General features: G+C 38.0%; 1 protein-coding gene across 1 annotated transcript in view; it reads left to right on the top strand.

The window, feature by feature from the left end:
* The window catches only part of PDE11A (phosphodiesterase 11A), a 135,347-nt gene that overhangs the window by 14,694 nt on the left and 102,333 nt on the right, over positions 1-18,320 (top strand). The window contains exon 2 of the mRNA XM_062578158.1: positions 3,060-3,218. Within this exon, the coding sequence (XP_062434142.1) occupies positions 3,060-3,218 (159 nt within the window). The remainder of the gene's footprint in view (positions 1-3,059; positions 3,219-18,320) is intronic.

Genomic DNA, 18,320 nt, shown 5'->3' with positions numbered 1-18,320 from the left:
CTATCCTTTTACAATTAAACACCTTCATGAAGATTCATTTTATCTATAAGACCCATAAGAGAAATCAACAACAATATTGCTAGTCAAGGCTGCTTGTCATTTTGATGCCTCCCTGCGTACACTATTTTGGGCTGAACAAAATCAGTAGAGTAGGGTCTGTCTCTTCAGTAACACAAAGCATGTCATCAGTATTTCAATAAAAATAACTAATTCTAAATAATTTGAATGTTATCAAGATGTAAATAATGTCCAGTTTAATCATTTAGTGAAATCTGCTGTGTGACTGCACTGCATCTCACTTTATGTGGACTTTTTTAGAAGAATAATCTCCTAAGCATGGTCCTCTATGGTGCAAAATGGTTTGGCTCCTATTGAAGTTAATATGAAAGCATTCAGAAGCATGTGGAAGGCCTGTGGGATCAAGCAGGTCTGTGCCCTGGATGCCATTATTAAAAACCATTCATCATGGGGGTTTTGGGTCTTCTAAAGAAACTGTTAGGCACAAATAATTCAAGGAAATCTCATTGCTTTATCAAAGAGCACACATTGGTAATCTGCTCTTTGTGGAAGCAAAGGCTGTTTAATACACTCCAGAGGCACAAATGGGTCCAAGGAAGAACAGCTCCTAATAAAATTACAGAATTAAAGCAATCAAAGAAAATTATATAATTAAAAAAATACCTAAAGTTTGATATTTTGTGGCAGCAGAACACTAATTTGGCAGTAGAACGCTATAATTTATATAAGAATAGCACAGTCAGTATTAATTTTTTAGCTAGAATATTAAAAAAAAAATGCAAAAAGCAATGTAACAGCCAAATGTATACATTAATCTTTATGCTGAGTGTTGACCACTTTCAAAGCATGTCACTTTTGAGGTGACTACAGCAATCTGTTTCTATAGTATTTGCAGTGCAGAATAGGGAAAACAAAATAGAACAAGGAAATAAAAATGGGAAATAAAAATAAGAACAAGGTTTCTCTTGGGGAGGGGGGGGAACCCTCAGTTTATAGTATGGGTAAAGATTTAATGAATTCTCTTCCTCATCACAGTTGAATCTTATCATAGATTAAGGATGGTAAGGATTTTTCTTTCATCACCTGAGTCAAGAATACACAGATGTTATTTTCAACCAACACTGTCTAGACTTTTGAAAGGCTTGGTTATTTTTGTACAACAGCTCAGTTCCCTCACATTAAGGGAGTTGGAACTGGCTGTAACCACTGGCTTCAGTGTATACACTAATTTAACCTTGGAAGAACAGAGCTGCTGCCAGTTAATAGCAGTAATTCTTTGGCTAATGTAAGAGCTGCGGCTAGCAAAGATAATTCACTAACAAGATGAACAAAGATGCTGATAGCACTACCTCTTCTAAACTTTGCAACCTCCTTTGAATCACTTTGATCTGTAATTTGAGTTACGCTCTTCCGGAGCAGAATGAATTTCAGCCCATAACCAGTAATCCATTTGCGTCAGGTTAAGGCTCTCGCTAAGGACGGAAGGAAACCTTGGTGCAGTCAAAGCTGTCAGTTGCAGACAGATGTCTTCCGAGTTATAGATTTACTTATTGACCGAGTTTCCAGAAAGTGCAGCTTGTGCTCAGTGTTTCAGGAACTCGTTTGTTTTGGGAATATAGAGAAACGGTGGAGCCTTCTTCCAACGGGCAATTCTTGTTTAAATGACCGCTTTAAACAAACTATGTTCAGTTCCCTTTAGTTTTTGTCAATCGGTATTGAAAGACGTTTTCTGCTAAAATTTGTAGTTTGTTCTCAGCTCTTTGATTACTTCAAATGTTAATGTATTTATAAATAAATTTCAGACTTTTGATAGTAAGTGGAGCTTTTAGTACTTTTATTATTCTGGTAACTGTAGAAGTTGTACAAGAAGATATTTAAGATATCCTTTAAACTTTTCTGTTTGGCAACTAGCTGTATGTACCCTGCAGAGGATGCTTAAAACAAACTGCAAATCCAGTCGGTATACTGTAGGAGTCAAGTTTTCAGCTAAGGTATGCACCAAGAAAAATATATTGTCACTGGAAGGGGCATATGTCCTTATTAAAATATATTCCTATGCCTAATTTTCTGGAAAGAACAGAGTTGGCACGCATGGCTTTTTTTTTTCTTCTGCTTTTAACAGATTCTTGAAAAAAAAACATTTGTACCCCTGATATTGGGGTACAATATTGGTGACTAATATTGGAATATTAGATCCCATGCCAGGCCCTAGTAGAAAGCACAATTGCTACGTGTAATGCCAAAAAACCATTAGTCATTTTCAATATCATAGCAATAAGAACTTTTCTTAATATTGCTGACCAGCAAGAACCCTGCAGCCCCCCGGGCGATGGCCCCCCTGCTTTCAGGGTGCTGCGGCCCCGGGGCGAAGGCGGTGACTCGGGGGAGGTGGCGCGGCCTGGGGCCCCAGGCCTTGCCCGGCCCCGGTGCCCCAGGGTGGGGGAACCTTCCGGAAGCCTCTTCCTTTCCCCAGCGGGGCAGCGCGGCATGGGCGGCCGAGAGCCCGCTGGCGCTGCGGGCGAGGGTCTCCCCCTCGTCTGGGCCCCGAGGCACGGAGGCGCCCTTGCCAGCCTGCGCCCCGGGGTGGGAAAAGGGGGAGCGGCGGAGGGGAAGGCATCGAGGAGATCCTCGGCGCCTTCTTGGGAAGGCGGGAGCGGCGTCCCCCCGCACGGGGCTGTGCTCGGTGTGGCTCCTCTTCTCCCGCTTCGCTTCGTACTTACCTTCCTCACGCTTGTCTTCCTCCTGCCTGCCCTCCTGCTGGCTGCATCGGTGGTGATCCTTTAGGTAGGTCATTGCCCCAGCGGAGGAAGAAACGCAGAACCTTACCGTTACCTGCTTGCACTTAGCCTTGCTCCGATCCTCCGAGACAGAAGGGTTTCTTAACTGAGAAAAACATAGTGGGGAATAGCATGATAACGGAGAAGTAACAACAGAATACTGCTGAAAATACTATGCAAGACGTTGAGAAAAGAAAGTGCTTTGCTGGGCATATACCTGGGTAAATGATACGCACATTAACGCTTCCTTATTTTCTTTTGAAGGATCGTCGCTTTAACGATGAGATTGACAAACTGACGGGATACAAGACAAAGTCACTGTTGTGCATGCCCATAAGAAACAGTGATGGAGAGGTTATTGGTGTAGCCCAAGCAATAAATAAGACTCCTGGAGGTGCCCCTTTTTCTGATGATGATGAAAAAGTAAGATTACCTTTTATCTTTGTTTGTATTTTTATTTTATAGCTTGGGAGACTCTTTTGGAGATATTCACTCAAATGTTACAAATAGACTATTAAGGAATAAATAATCTTAAAGATTTTTGTAGTTGGGTTATTAGTTAATTAGCTAACCTTTAAGGCATGATAACAGCATTGTAGTGGTTTACAATACATATTTTATCTGTGCCCCTGTTGGAGGGGAGGGGAGGATCGGGTACTTAATTCTCATGTCCAATTTGTATCTTGTTTTATCATTCAGAGTTATCCATCTTTACTTGAATCTGCTACTGATCTGTTTTCTCATGTTTTCTCAACTTAAAAAGAAGTCATTGGAGGTTGGACTAGATGATCTTCAGAGGTCCCTTCCAATCTTACTGATTCTATGATAACTCTTCCATAAAGATCAGGTGCACTTGGGAGTGTTGTTAAAGTGTGGGGGGCAACTATTGAGTTATGTATTTTAAAAAGGGCTCAGCATAAAACATGTTTCTATTCTGTAAATGTGGAAGATCTTGAATCTCAAATTTCAGTTTAATGCTGTTTATATCTTGTGCAGATTCTTTTCATGCAATACATCTTAACAGGAAGAGTTCAGAATTGATCTTAGAGTGTAATTTGTCAAGGAATTAGTATTTCTTTTCTGCTGAAGCAACAGTTTCTTTTTTAAATATAGATATTGTCAACAAAACATTTGGAGAAAAATTACAGTAGAACAGATAATATTTTGCTTGTGAAAGATATTTTGTGATGATAGTAAATCTGATTTTTTTTTCCTACTTTTTGAAAATTTATCTATAAGAATAAATTCAAAGGGAATATTATTGTAGAAAAACTTTCAAGCTTGCTCACTTAAAAATTGTCAGCTTCTACTAATATTCTCAATGTAATAAATGTCTGTTGCATATGCAGAAGAAACTTTAGTTTATTCTAGAGCAGGTAATACCCCCTTATGTTATCACAAAATAAAGGAGACTACAGGGTACCTATGCAAGAACAAAGCGCAGGAAAGGGAAGTTGAGTGCATGAAGAAGAGTTTAGAGAATACAGGCAGCTCAAAGGGCAGGAGAACAGATGGAGCAGAAAGCAGGGAACTTGAATGAGAAGAAGGTAGCAAAGGAAAGTGGGGAAGTGGTGCTGTTGAAGGCAGATGCTTATAGTTGAGCATAGAGGGAAAATGTGAATGAAGCCAAAAGATTGCTGGGGGGAAAAAGAAGGATAAAGGGTAGCGAACTGTGGAGAAATAGAAAAGCAACTAATTCTGCCCAGCCTGTAGGGAAGAGAAATGGAGTTTCCATCAAGCACATAATGGGAAAAATTACTTCTCTATGCCTATTAAAACAGTATTGAATCTTATTTGTGCAGAAATGTAGTTAAAGGCAGACTTTGCCCCTAATGGCTGCTTATGTTGACTCAAAAGCAGTTAATATTTGATAGAGAGCCATTGTTGGTGGCTCTCTATTACATGTATGCTGAGATTTCTATACTATGACAAAAAGAGGTGTTAAGTAATGTCTGTCAGAAAGGGAAATTCCTAACTGATTGGTTCATCTAAATAGATGGGGTTAACTTTTAGAATCAAGGTGGTATGATATGAATGAAATTCCTTAAAAAAAAAAAAAAAACTCAGCTAACAGCAGTTTATAAAGGCTGTGAGATATTGCATGAATTAAACTTGTTTTCCTTAGAAACAATAGTAATTTTTTGAGTCCTTCCTGAAGTTGGTATTACATGAGTATTTTTACTTGTTATGTATAGGGACTGGTGAATTTTGAGCATAGTGCATAGCTATTAAACAGTCATTGGAAAAATGTTTGACTGGTGCGAGTAGTAGTATGAATCTTGATATGAATAATGTCTGTTAATATCACACTCTCGTTTGCTGTGCATTGGGAGTAATTCAAAATTGATTGCCTTCTTGAAATTTCATTATGTGATAGAATCTTCTTCAACAGTCCAGGTGGGAAAATGCTTGCCAGATGAAAATACTAATAAGCAAATACATGTTAAAGTTGAGAGAGGAAGGCAGAGTAATGATTATTTTTACACCTTGTATTAGTAACCAGATATCTTCAATAGAAACAGTTACGAACAGATATTTCTTTGTATTTGATGCGGTAAATCTTTACCATCAAGTGGAAATCTTCCATGAGTTACTCTTATCAACACCTACTTTTATATAAAAGACCTAGCTTGCTTGCCATGTAACACTGTTTTTGATGCTTTTTCCTAAATCTGTTTGTGGGGTATTCTGACCAGCGCTTGAGCTGACTGTTAACTCTTTTGTTAAGCTTCAAGCTTCTGGTTCTCATTAAGCTGCAGCTGTTTGGATCCAGTTTGAAAGATTAGACTTAGATTTGGACTACAATATTTAAAGTACATTGAACAAATAAAAAGAATGAGGGATAAATTGGGCTAAAGTAAGAACATCTATGGTACATAAGACTAATGATACAAACAGCTCATAGCTCCCTAATTATTCTGTGGTACTGTAGAGCTTTAAGACTTTTAAGTAAATGTCAACTAGCTGTGGTTACTCTTCAGACCAACACTACTGGTAATTTTTATAAACTGGAGAATTACAAGAGCAATATTAATTGCAATGCATGTGTTTATCTGACATCCCTTTTTGGTTAGATGCTTTCTTTACCGTATCTTGGAATAATAAAGGAGTTCAGTCCTATCTCTGTCAGCAGTGTCAGGTATTCTAGCACCATATTAAAGAGAGAGAATTTCTCTTATGTGGGAGCATATAAAATTTGATATTTTCTTTGAAAATAATTAGTTTTTAATACTTGTTTCTATGAAGAGTCTGGGTAACTGATGGTGCGCAGTGATTTAGTTTTAATAAAACAAACATTTTAGAGACTAGCTTGATATTTTCAGGTGCTACTCATTCAGACTTTGAAAAAGACCCAATAGTTCTTGGAAACTGTTTCTTTTTCAAGTTATTTGTAGTTGTATAACCATGACTTTGCTTCTGAATTACTTTTGATTCTTGATAATCTTCGATGCTCTATATTAATACATTGCAAATCTGACAGTTTATGCTGTTTAATATATGGTAACCACAAAAACAAAATGTAAATTAAAGAAAAAGGGTGAGACCTTTTCTAAATGTATTCTTCTACGTTTCTTTTTCTGAGTACTCAGTGTGTCTGCCTAAATGGAATTTTGTGTTTAAAATGTGGCCTTAAACTTGGATACATTTGATCTTTAGTACTACATCTGATTATCATGCATTCATCTAGCAAAGCAAGTGCTTACATGTAACTTCATGAACGTGATATGTAAACATTTGATGCCAGTGCTGAGGTTGTAGCATTTGCTTGTTTAGTGGCTGCTAAGTATTACATAAAATCAGAGCAAAGTTGCCCAGATCTTAATTGTCATTTTATATTATTTTATTAGTCATTTACAACATTGTTACAGTTATAAACCAGATATTAGAACTCTTCAAGAACACACTGTTTTTCCATAAAATGTACATGAGCAAAAAAAAAAAAAAAAAAGAGAATGTAACCAGTATTGCACTGCATAAGAGATGTTAGATTTAATGAGGTCTGACAGTCTCTGTGCTGTTCTCTTCAGATTTGTGCTTTTAAGCTTCTTCACTCACTGATAACCTAGAAAGCATGACATATCTTTAGGAAGCCAGAGAGGACACACGTGATTTCAGGAAAATGTATTGCAAGATGAACAAACTGGAAAAGAGAACTAGAAAACCCTTTCTAGAACAAGCAAAGACCTACTTGAGTGTTGAGGTGGCTTATATAGAAAAGGCTGATGAGCAGCTAGCAAATGAAGTAAACTCTGCCTTATGCTGATGTTACAATTTCTGACAATTTTTAGTTTCAGAACAGTTAGAAAATGAAAATATAAACTATGCCTCCTTCCCCCCCACACCCTTCTCAAACAAATCTCAGTATCATTGAAGTTTGGCTTTTGCTTACATGTGTGTCTGTTCTCTCTCAGCATTGTGCAAAGCAATTAAGTTTATCTGGATTTTTTTTTTTTTCACAAAGCCAGAAAACTATATTGTATGAATGAAATGTCACTTGGGGGCACTAGTGTTTTGAGTCAATAGGAAACAAAGAATTATGTTTTCAATTAGAATTAAGTAGATGCTAGCATTGTTTTTTCTGAAAATAACTAAGGATACATAAAGTTTTTAACAGCAAATAAAATATTTAAGATTTGAGGAGTCTTTAATGCTCCCAAGCTGTAACCAAGTTTATATTTTGCTATATATAAAGTGTAGGAGTATTAGATTTCAAAGTTTTCATATTTTCATATTTTTTTATGGCAAATTTTCTTTTTTTCTTTTTAAATCTCTGGCCACTGTGATAATACAGCACTAGTAGAGAACATAAATGAATTTTCTGCATATAATAATTGCTTCACACTGCCAAATTTCTTTCTCCTTTTAGTGTAAAGGACACTTCAGCCTTTTCACTGTTTGAGGACAAAACTAGACCTGCAAGGCACTGGTATGAAAGTGCTCTGTCTCACAATTTGTTTGGCCTCATGATGTTGTTCTGTTAAACTGACTGATCTCAGAGATTTCTAACTTGATGCAAACAATAGTAGAATACTTTACTGCTTTTGTATTGCTTTAGAAGCAGCCATCACTTCATTACATTGTGTTGAATAATTGATAACTTTTCAGAAAAATAGGCTGGTGATGCACTTTTTATGTATTTTGCAAATGAGAACACCAGTTAATCTGAGAAGGCATAACCTAGGAGGATTAACCAAACCCTTAGAAAACAACTGTACATGCTGCTTGTTTCCAGTACTGTCCTGAAGATTTATTTAAGTATTGGTGGTATTTTCCTGTTGGTTTTACTTGCTTATGGCTGGTGAGAAACAGACTAACAAGAGTTTGACTCTTTCAGAGCCTTCTGAGATGTGGAGCTAAAAATCCAGTCTCCCATCAGAGGTTTAGGGGACAGCAGCAGCTCCTCATCAGTTAAACTGCAGATGTGGTTCTTTCCGGCTTTGGCATCCTCCTAACCTGAAAGAAGTGAATCAACTGCAGGAAAATTACACATGGCAGTTGGTTTGAACTAAATTCTACTTAATTTACTGAGAAGCGTTAGTTTGAATGCAGTGGGATTCCTCATGGAGGAAAGAAGGGCATGATTTGGTTATCTGTTCTGTGGATAGTTTTAAGAACTATATCTCTGGATTGCAGGACTAAGCTGATGAACTCTGTGATTTGTGGGGGCCTGAAGATCTGGGGGTCTCATGCTTCAACATTTCTATTACTTACATTCCTATTAGCAGTCCAGTAATTCCAAATTGCCTAAACTAATATGCTGCTCTTGGCCTATATTAGCCAAGGCCTAACTATATTCTCTGTAGTCCCTATAACAGCCCCTAATACAGATTTTGCTATATCTGCTAATTTGTCTACTGTGAATTTTTCTGATGGATGACTTAGTCACATGGAGTCAATTAGGATTGTTTCTTTAGCTTATGGAAGTAACCAACTGTAAATAAAACTGTTGGGAAGGGGAGTGATCCAGAACAGGCTACCATCTCTATTACTGTTGTGGAAAAAGCAACCCAGCTTCGTGAATGTGACAAATACGCATCTGAAAATGAATTCTGATGTGCACACTAGAAAGGTGCGTAAGAAACAAATTAGCTAAGGAATTTGTGTGTTTCATATATTGCAGTACATGATGATCTTGGCCTTGAATGTTTCTACTAACATCTAATTTGGTTCTCTGATGAATCTGCATAGCAATGAGACTCCAAAGTGTATTATTTAAAATTGGCATAATTCTCACAGGAGGTACTGCCTGCGCTGCATGGCACTTGAATCCCAATGTAAGAGATAAATTTGAAGGAAGGCAGAAAATAAGACAGACATCTGAAGGATGAGGGTGCTGAAGCACTGCAACTGTTTGGGAAAACTCTAATGGTCTATTAGGCACAGTTACCTGTGCCTTCTACACGAATCTAAATGAAAATAAACCACAGTAACTGAATTCTCTTGTTGGGAGGATTTAAAACTATTTGTCACTAGAAAGTGGTATGTCAAGGCAGCTTCACATGACTGGTTTGCAACCAACAGCACCAAATGGCTGCTCTGACAAATAACTTGAGTGGACTGTGCCCAGTCTTGCATGCATTTAGTCATGATTTCAAGTTAGGGTGAGTGTTTAGCACACTAAAGACCTCCATAGGCCTTTTTTCCCACAGCAGGCCATGTCCCTTTTCAGCTGCACAAGAACAGTATGGAATCTAAGCACAGTACAGGAGCTGCCTTTTTGTACCAAAAGCCATATGCAAGTGAAGCTAAACTGATCCTGTAGGCATGCTAGCAAGATCTTTCTCCATTTAAAAAAAAAAAAAAAAAAAAAAAAAAGTAAAAGAGTAGTTAATGTTGGTATTTAATTGTTCAGCACTATGCTTCAGTGTTAACATTCCACTGAGGTAAGGAAATTCTGGTCTGTTTTGGATCTACTGTTTCAAGGTGATTGGAGGATCGTTTAGATGGCATTGTACTGGTTGAGAAGGCCTTTTCCACAACCCTATAAGGACTTAAGATGTCAAGCTTTTATTTAAAATCTACTGCAACATACAGACATAAAAGGCCCTGCACCTTCTATGGGCCGATGGTAATAGATGGTGTTTATATCTTCAGATGATATTAAGACTTTTTACTGCTATGTTTGGCAATTTGTGGAACAGCCTAGCTGCTGTAATACCTGTTACGCAGGATTATAGAGCACTAAACACAGAAAATTAGAGTCTGGGATGTGGCAGCATTAAATATTTGTGTCCTCTAAAACATTTGAGAATACAAACAGATTACTACTTTCCTTCATTCTTAATTCAGTATTGGTCATTTTTATCAAAATCTCACTTGCAATGATTTTTGTTAATTATGCTCTTGTTTGACAAAACTCCAGAGGAGTCACGAGGATAAGCAATCCATGAGAGACCTTATACTACTAAATTAGGAAGCATTCAGTTGTACCTTAGGTCTCAATCATACTAAGAGAATTCTGCAAATTGTGAAGCATTAAAATAGCTCTGCAGTTTGTGCTTGGTTCCATGGTTTTTTGTATTCACAGGGGGTTGAGCAGATCTAGAGAAAGGAGTCCAGATCTCTACTTGCCAAATGCTTGAACAATCTTTGCAGAAAGACTGGTAACGTAATAGTAGTTCAAAAAAATGTTATCAGTACCGAAAGTACAATAATTGTAGACTCTATTGCCTTATCTTTGTGTAGCCATGGATCCACTCTTCAAATGAACAGCAGAATAGTACAGAGGGTTTTGTTTTGTTTTGATTTTTTTGGAAAAAAAAAAAAAAAACAACGAAAAGCCAGGAATTCTGGAGTAGTATCTGGATAGCAATCTTTAGACACTTCAGTGACTAGGAACTGTGGTGTTTTCTTAATTTTTCTGTTTATGAAATGATATTTTTATTGTTCTTGGATATCAATAGAATTTGTATTTATAAAATACTTTAAATAGTAAAACAGCATAGCACAAGGACTCAATAGAATGAGTTTTGTTTGCCTCATCTGTCAGCAGAAAGGAAGCCTGTCACAAAACAGCATGAGGGCTATGATGTGTATTGGTGTTGTGTAAGTCCTGTCTATATATGGATTTGACTAGAAAAGCTGTTATTCTGGAGAGGATTCATGTGTGGGCTTTGTTCTGAAATAGTAATTCCTTCCGTGTAGTAATTCTATTCTGCAGTAGTTTACTGTGATCAATTTGTGTGCCCAAACAAGCCTGTTGGGTTAAGAGATGATACTGACACAAGGTGAAAGGCAGATGGTATTTTACGGACAGATGTTGGTGGTTCAGCAGTGGAAGAACTTGACTATAGATGAGCCCTTACATCTTCCAAAATGCCTATAAACGCAAGATAGTGATGGATTAAATGCCAAAAAACAACAAAAACAAAGTAAGCCCCTTATTACATTACCTAAGGAATAAAGTTCTTTTACCTCTAATCATCTGTCTTTTGGATAACAGAACTCCCTTAAACCAACTAAATTATTTTGGTCAGACCACTCATAGGCAAATTTTGTTCACTTCAAGCAAAACCTATGTTCAGACCTAGCTATGGAAGTCTGTAAAAGGGAACCTTTCTGATCTGCAGCTGACAAAGTCTTTATTTCTGATGATTACCTGATGTGCCCTATGGGCTGGATGGGAGGACTTTGTCCCTAGCAAAGTTTGGTGTGGTGTGTGTGTTTTTTTTTTTTTTTTTTTTAAACTTTTGTCAGTCTGTTCAGTTTCCCATAGCAATTCTTCATAATAACTTCAAGGCTTGATATACTTTTGGAAAATAGTATTTCACATCTCCTGTGAATTGCATATCTTTCCTGAAGCATAATGAAGTGTTCACATAGCAGTCTCCGCCATCAAAAGTATTTCCCACTGGAATAGTGATCCTGAGCCTGTCTGTAGCTATAGATTACATGATGAGATATTAAACTGCTTAGCAAATCATTTTGTTAAACAATCAATTCAACCTCTGACCTTTGACATGTTATTACAGGCTTTGTAAGAAGCTGTAATTAAAACAGTATTCTGTCATAATTAGCACTGATTTATGGTATGCCCTTGGGCGAATCACTTGGTGTGGCTCTGTTCTGAAATGTAACTCTAAAAATAGCATTAGGTGGTTTCATATGTACTGTCTATCAGAACTTCTTTTTTAGGTATTCATACTTTATTGTAAGGAAATGATTTTTCCCTGCTTTTTAAACTTGGGCTGAGGTTTTGAAGTCCCGTTGAATGCTTTTTCATGCACAGAAGCTATAATGTAGACAGATGTGGATGCAAAACAGCAAAAAAAGCTCATAAAAATTCAGCTTAATGTTTTTGGTTTTTTTAATGTTCCCAGCTTTATATATTTATGTATAATATTTTACATCTTAGTGAAAATTGTGCAGCCCTTTTTCCTTAAATGGTTTGCAGAAGTGTAATTGATCTACATTGAACATTGGTGAACTCTTGATAGTACATCAGAAGCAATTCAGTACACCTCCACATTGCCTTTGTAGTTGTCTGCAGTCCTAGCATTTGGAATATGTAAGCAGTAATGTAGCAGTAATGCCTGCTAAGAGTATGCCCAGGAATGTTTCCTCTCCATGTAGGAAAATGGACATTTAATTCTGAGATCACAAATGAGCAAAACCCTCGTTCTTTTAAAGAAATGTAAGAAAAGATTAACCAGGTCAGAGGGACAGTCCACTTAACCCAGTGACTTTTTGCCAGCAGCAAAAAGCAGATGCTTGGGATGAGACTAGCCCAGACCCATATTTCTCCTGTATACTCCACCAGTTTCTTGTGTCTTGCAGCACAGGGCCAGAGGTGGTTTCTTTGTATTTAATACCTCGCAATATTTTCCACATGTGAATGTTTTCAGGCATTTTTTGAACCAAGATAAACTTTTATCTTTCACAACTTCCTGCACATTGTGTGAAGAACCACCATCTGACATCTAATAGTTCTGTATTATTCCACCTTATACTGCTTTTAGAAAACAGAGCAAGAAATTGTTCACTGTTCGTCTTATCACACTAGTCATTTTATCCCAGAGAGTTTCAGCCTTGAAAAGCTAAGAAGTTCCTACGTAGAATAATGGTCCTTGCTACTGTGACCTGCCTGCTTTAGGGGTTTCTGCTCCCCAGTACCCTAGCTTCTACTTTGATGGTGTTTTCAGTCTGCCCTGCCAGTTGGTTTTAGCTTTTATCTCTGGAAGGAAGGATTTGAACAACTTCTAGTAAGTTCCAGACTGCAAAAACAAGTATTGCATTTTTTCTACTCCAGCACTAATTGTCCTGTATGTCTAGAACTATTTTTGAAAGTCAGGGCAGAACCATCAGGGCTTATTTACATTTTGATGCCATTGCATTGCTAGAACATGAAAGAAGTTCTTGTTTTGTTCAGCATCCAACATAATTGGTCGTCTTTGCTGATTGTTAATTATGGCAAAAACTGTTACTGTCCTTATGAAAGATTTGAGCTCTCTAAATAGTTGTGGATGTTGGGAAATGTCATATTAGTAACAAAAGACCTTAGAACAAAGCACAAAACATGTCAGGTCACCAATGAAAGTTAGTCAACAAGGATAACAATTGCTGTGCAGCAAGACTATGTATTCCAGAGTAAAGTTGACTAGAACTGTGAAAGCTAAAGTAATTTAACCAATTAATGATAATGATTTCATCTTTCTCCTCTAGCTGGAAAACACTAAACTAGAGTTTAAACAATAAATATTATGATAATTTTCTCAGAACACTGCTGGAGCTGTCAGATAACTGAGCCACATTATTAATAATCATGAATGTGGTCAGATTTCAGCAAGGAAAGAATGCTGCACACTTCAGGTAACTCTTCACAGAATAAGCAAACTGGGTTTAAAAGAATATTTCCTATGAACAGCTTAGTGATACAGGCAGGGGCACCAGGAAGAACGTTTAATTTAACAGTGCTTTGTGAATGCTATGAGTAAGCACTTTAATTGTCAATTCGGTCTGTGGGGAAGCCTTTTACTTAAGCTGTTTATCCCCATACATTTTTCTGCCAAACAAAAAATGTATATACTGGCAACTATCAAGGCTGCAGTTTTTGAACTAAACTTGACATGAATTCAACCTTAGTGTTAATTTGCTATCTATGTGGTAGTATGGAATGAATACAAATAAATCTTGTTTTTCTTTCTCATTAAAAAAAATCATTTGTGTGTAAAACTGGACTAGTAGAATTTTGCAATGCTGGTGTCATGGTTTCAAGGCAAATTCAATGGTAATAGCTGTCTGGTGTGACAATACCTCTCTGGTGTTGTGGCATGCCTTTACCCCAAGAGGTTAGTGGAAATGCTGTGGAGCTGTAGTGGATGAGGAGCAGTGCATAGGGCTGGGTGGTGGGTCCCACGGTAAGCGTGGAACAGACCAGTGTGGAGACGCGAAGGGTGCTCAGTGATGCCCGAGGATGTGGTCTGTCACGCACTCGGGTGTCCGGGGGGTGCTCTGCACGTGCCCTACAGCCTTGCAGTGTGGAGGGGCTGGGGTATTGCAAGCTGAGCTGGAACAGACCTCTGGGCTTGTCTAACAGCAGAGCAACTGCGAATATGACACTTCCTACTAAGGAGAGGAAGTCTTGAAAGCAGGAGGATTGCCAAATATGTAACCATAAACACAGTCTGAATTTTCCTTTTCTGTCACACGCACGCACACAGTCGAAACCATGGTTCGCGTGGTACATGGGGGCAATGTACTTGCTGCTTGAATCAAAGATTTTTTTTTAAAAAAAAATCTGTTATAGCCAGAGGTTTCAGGGCTCGTCCCTTAACTTGAGGTGTAGTTTTGTGCTCTTAATCTTGAATGTCCAGAAGTTTCATTTCTTGGTGATGGCCAAGACAGTTGTTACCATGCTAGACACACACAGCAGCTGAAATGTGACCTCATGAATACTGCTATTGCAAGAAGGCTAAACTCTGATCTTTAGTCTCTTAAAGAATATCAAATAATTTTGAACTTCAGAAAATCAGCAAAATTTGACAGAGCAGGAAGGTTGTGGATGACTTGCAAAAGCTGAAGTCTGCCTGCAGGAGTGTTAAACTGTCAGGCTGGCAAGAAACTTTTCACTAACTAGGGTACCAAAAAGTTGTATCTTATTGAAGCTTCTGAAAAGTTGGCAATGTACAGACTGTATTTTTTCACTCTAAATGAAAAGGTGACCTCTGTTTTTGAGTGATTTCATGACATCTGACAAAATTTGGCTCAAGTTGCTGCCATCCCCAACAGTTCGTATACAGACGAAAGCATTTTGTTTTTCTGAATTGTGTTTTAGGAAGTTCCTCTAAGCAGGGAGCAGAGGCTGTTCTAGGGAGAAGCAGAAAGATGAAAGCCATCATAAGAATCTGTAGAAATGGGAGGCTTGAGCTCATTCCACATTCTCAGATATCAGTCTTTAAGATGTCTGAAGTTTTTTTTTCTTTTTTTTTTCCCTCAAGCAGTTTCTCACCTATTCTCTAAAAATTAAGTTGAGTTTTCACAGAATAGTGGAAAAGAATGGTGGGAAACTTACTTTCTAAGCCTTTATAATCTATGTGTAAGTAGGATTTAATAATATGTTAATAAAATTATTACTCCAATGAGGAGCTATTCAGTGATCATCTTCACTGTAAAAATTAAATTAGTACATTCTGAACACTAAATCAAAATATGTCAATTATATTTCATCAAGTACTCAAACTTTTAATAACTAAGAAATAATTTAAAATGATTCTAATTTAATAGCATAAGCTAGTTTATTTTACATTTGCCTGGCTGTGTTTTGTTTTTCTGTCAGTTTTATGGAATTTTATGAGAACAGGTATGTGAAATCAGATATGAAGATCTATTTTTGCTTGCATGCAAAGATTAATTTAGATGTTGATGCTTGTAATGCCTGTGATGTTGAAATCAAAAATATTTAAGTAACTTAAAAATCAGGAGATACTGTTTTAAATAGAACCTGCTGTTCTAGCATCTCTCCTGTAATTCTGACACGGAGTTAATCAGGTGGTGTGGTTTTATGTGAGTATGACTATTAAAGCTATGGAATTGAGCATTGGGAATAATGAAGAGAATATTGGGTAGCAGTATTTGTATATCACAAAAGCAGTTTCCCGGTATAACTCTGCTGATTTTAAAAAGAACTATTCTGCATTAACTTTTCTCTCAAGAAGACTTGTAGGTTTTTGAGTTATCCTGCCTTCTGCTTTTCCTGGAAGGCAGAGGTGCTGGATTGGCTGCTGTTACCGGTGGGTATCGTATCTCTGTTAGACTGGCATTGATTACTGAATTAATGCCCAGTGAGGTCTGGATGATCTTGTTCTTATGTTGCATTAATCCAAGTTTCAAACTGGTGCCTGATCTTTTCCACTTGCAGTTACTATCACCAAACCTCAGGAATGAGGTGATGCTAAAGCAGCACTGTGAAGCACGTGTAGGAATGCTGAAACACTTGTGCTTTTAGGACAGCTTTTTGCTATAGCTTCTGTCTGCAGAAGAGCAGAAGCGAAGGCAGAAAAGGGCAGGCCTGGGGAGGCGCGTTCGGCTGATGGCACGGCAGCAAGCGAGGGGGGAAGCGTGCGCTGCGGTGGTCCTGCGGCTGACCGGCAGAAGGGGCTCGCCCCCTCCGGCCTGCTTTCTAACTTGAATTGGGGTGTGAATATACAATTAAGGGAGCAAGCACAATTACGAAGCAATGCCTTTCAATGCTTTGTTGTGAGTCTCCGTTAGCTTAGGGGGTTCTGCTATTTAGTGCTTCTTTAGCACTGTAAGATGGCAACGTATTTTGTAAATGTTAATTAAATGTAAATCTAGTTAGCAATATTTATACTTTTCCCATTTTTGACGCTTTTACTCTGTATCAGTGCAGCTCCACTCTGGCGTAACAACACTACAGGTGCTCGCAGCTCTCGCCCGCCAAACCGGTGTTTGACACTTCTGCAGGAGCGTTCAAACCCTTCCGCGCTTCGCAGTGACCTGGCCTAAGTGGAACCTGCCTATTCGTACCGCCGTCAAGTGGATGCCAGGTGTTACAACACCGGCGCCACGTTTCTCGGGACTCTTGCATTAATGACCTCGAAGTCTCAGCAGATCCAATCTCACTTACTGGCACGTCTGTCGATTCTAACAAGACTTAGAGGTGTCTCCTTTCTTCCTGCAGTACTGAAAAAGCAGAATTAGTTCTCTGAAACTATGTATTTTACTGAACTATGAAAGCAGACTAAGCTCTATATTTTGTCTGCAGCTGACTTTACGTATGATGTTGAATTTTTATCCATATGATTATGCATAAATGATTGAGACTTCAGTTAATGTAGACTGAAATATTCAAGTGTTAGTAACTGCCAGAATTTAAGTTGCTTTTAAAGCTCTTTTCAGAACCATAGAGGCAGAGTGCTTGCTTTCTTAGCAATACTTTGCTATGTCTTCTCCTTTGGTTTTGTTGTGTAGCTTCAGACCTTATTTGCTTCAGACCTTATTTATCTCGCACTCTTAAAAGATGTTCTGAAGATGATGGGGTGAGGAGGAGATCAGATCCAAAAATGGACTCAGGCACCTAAAGCAAGACTTTGCATACTTCATGCATCTTCATTCAAAATTGCAGTTCGAAAAACCTCTGCTCTGTGACTACCTACCCTAAGAAGTGCTTTAAACTGGCTAGCAACTTCCCTGTTCATCCAGAGTTCTTTAGTGTGTCTCCATGAGTTGAAGAGACTTCATCCAGGGCTTTTATCTGGCAGCAGCATCAATAATTGATTGAACCTTTTCCTTTTTTTTTTTAGGCACTGAAAATAACTGAACACTGTCTAATAAGGGGATTTTTTGGTTACTCATAGCTGTACTACACTTCTAATGTTTAAATTTTCCATACAAAAGGCTTTTGCCCAAAAAGAAAAAAAACTAGTATTTTGCCTGTTATTTTAAAAATACTTTTAGAGAAAAATATATTATTTTGCCTAGGTTAAAAAATTACCTTTATCAAGATCTCATACACTAAAGCTTTAGAATGAGAGTTTTGAAATTTGGCTGTGAGCTGGGGTGCCCATGGCTGCATACATGTGTGTCACAGGTACTGTGAGAAGCCCACTGCTGTCCATGTGTGCTTTAAAAAAAATTTTTTTAAGAACAAATTACACCCTTGGATAACTTTTATGTTGCTGTCTTAGATCTTAATACATCTCTTTCAACTGTCTTCTCTCACTACAGTAGCTTATATCATTCTCTGTCAAAAGGTATTATGGCCTGCTGCTCTATATAGAGTTTCTCTTCACTCAGTGAGTTCCCCTTTTCTTTTTATTTTTTTGCTTATGGCTGTTCTCTCCTATACTTTGTGCAAATGTGTGCTTTGTGAAGGGGGTAGAGTTGTCAGTAGGCTCGCTGTTTGCTAAAGTTCAACATGTGTCGTTTCTTGCTGAGACACTGAAACACGTCAGTGACACAAAAGGTCTTTCCACTAAATACTCTGGCGTCACGAGAACTTGTGCGTGTTCAGAGGGCTGCTACATTTCAAACCACTGAGAACTGCTATGTGAGGTTATCGTGAAC

The sequence above is a fragment of the Rhea pennata genome, chromosome 6 (assembly GCF_028389875.1).
Source record: "Rhea pennata isolate bPtePen1 chromosome 6, bPtePen1.pri, whole genome shotgun sequence".
Taxonomy (NCBI): Eukaryota; Metazoa; Chordata; class Aves; order Rheiformes; family Rheidae; genus Rhea; species Rhea pennata.
Note: the sequence above shows the minus strand (reverse complement) of the source record. Positions and strands in the feature narration are given on the sequence as shown.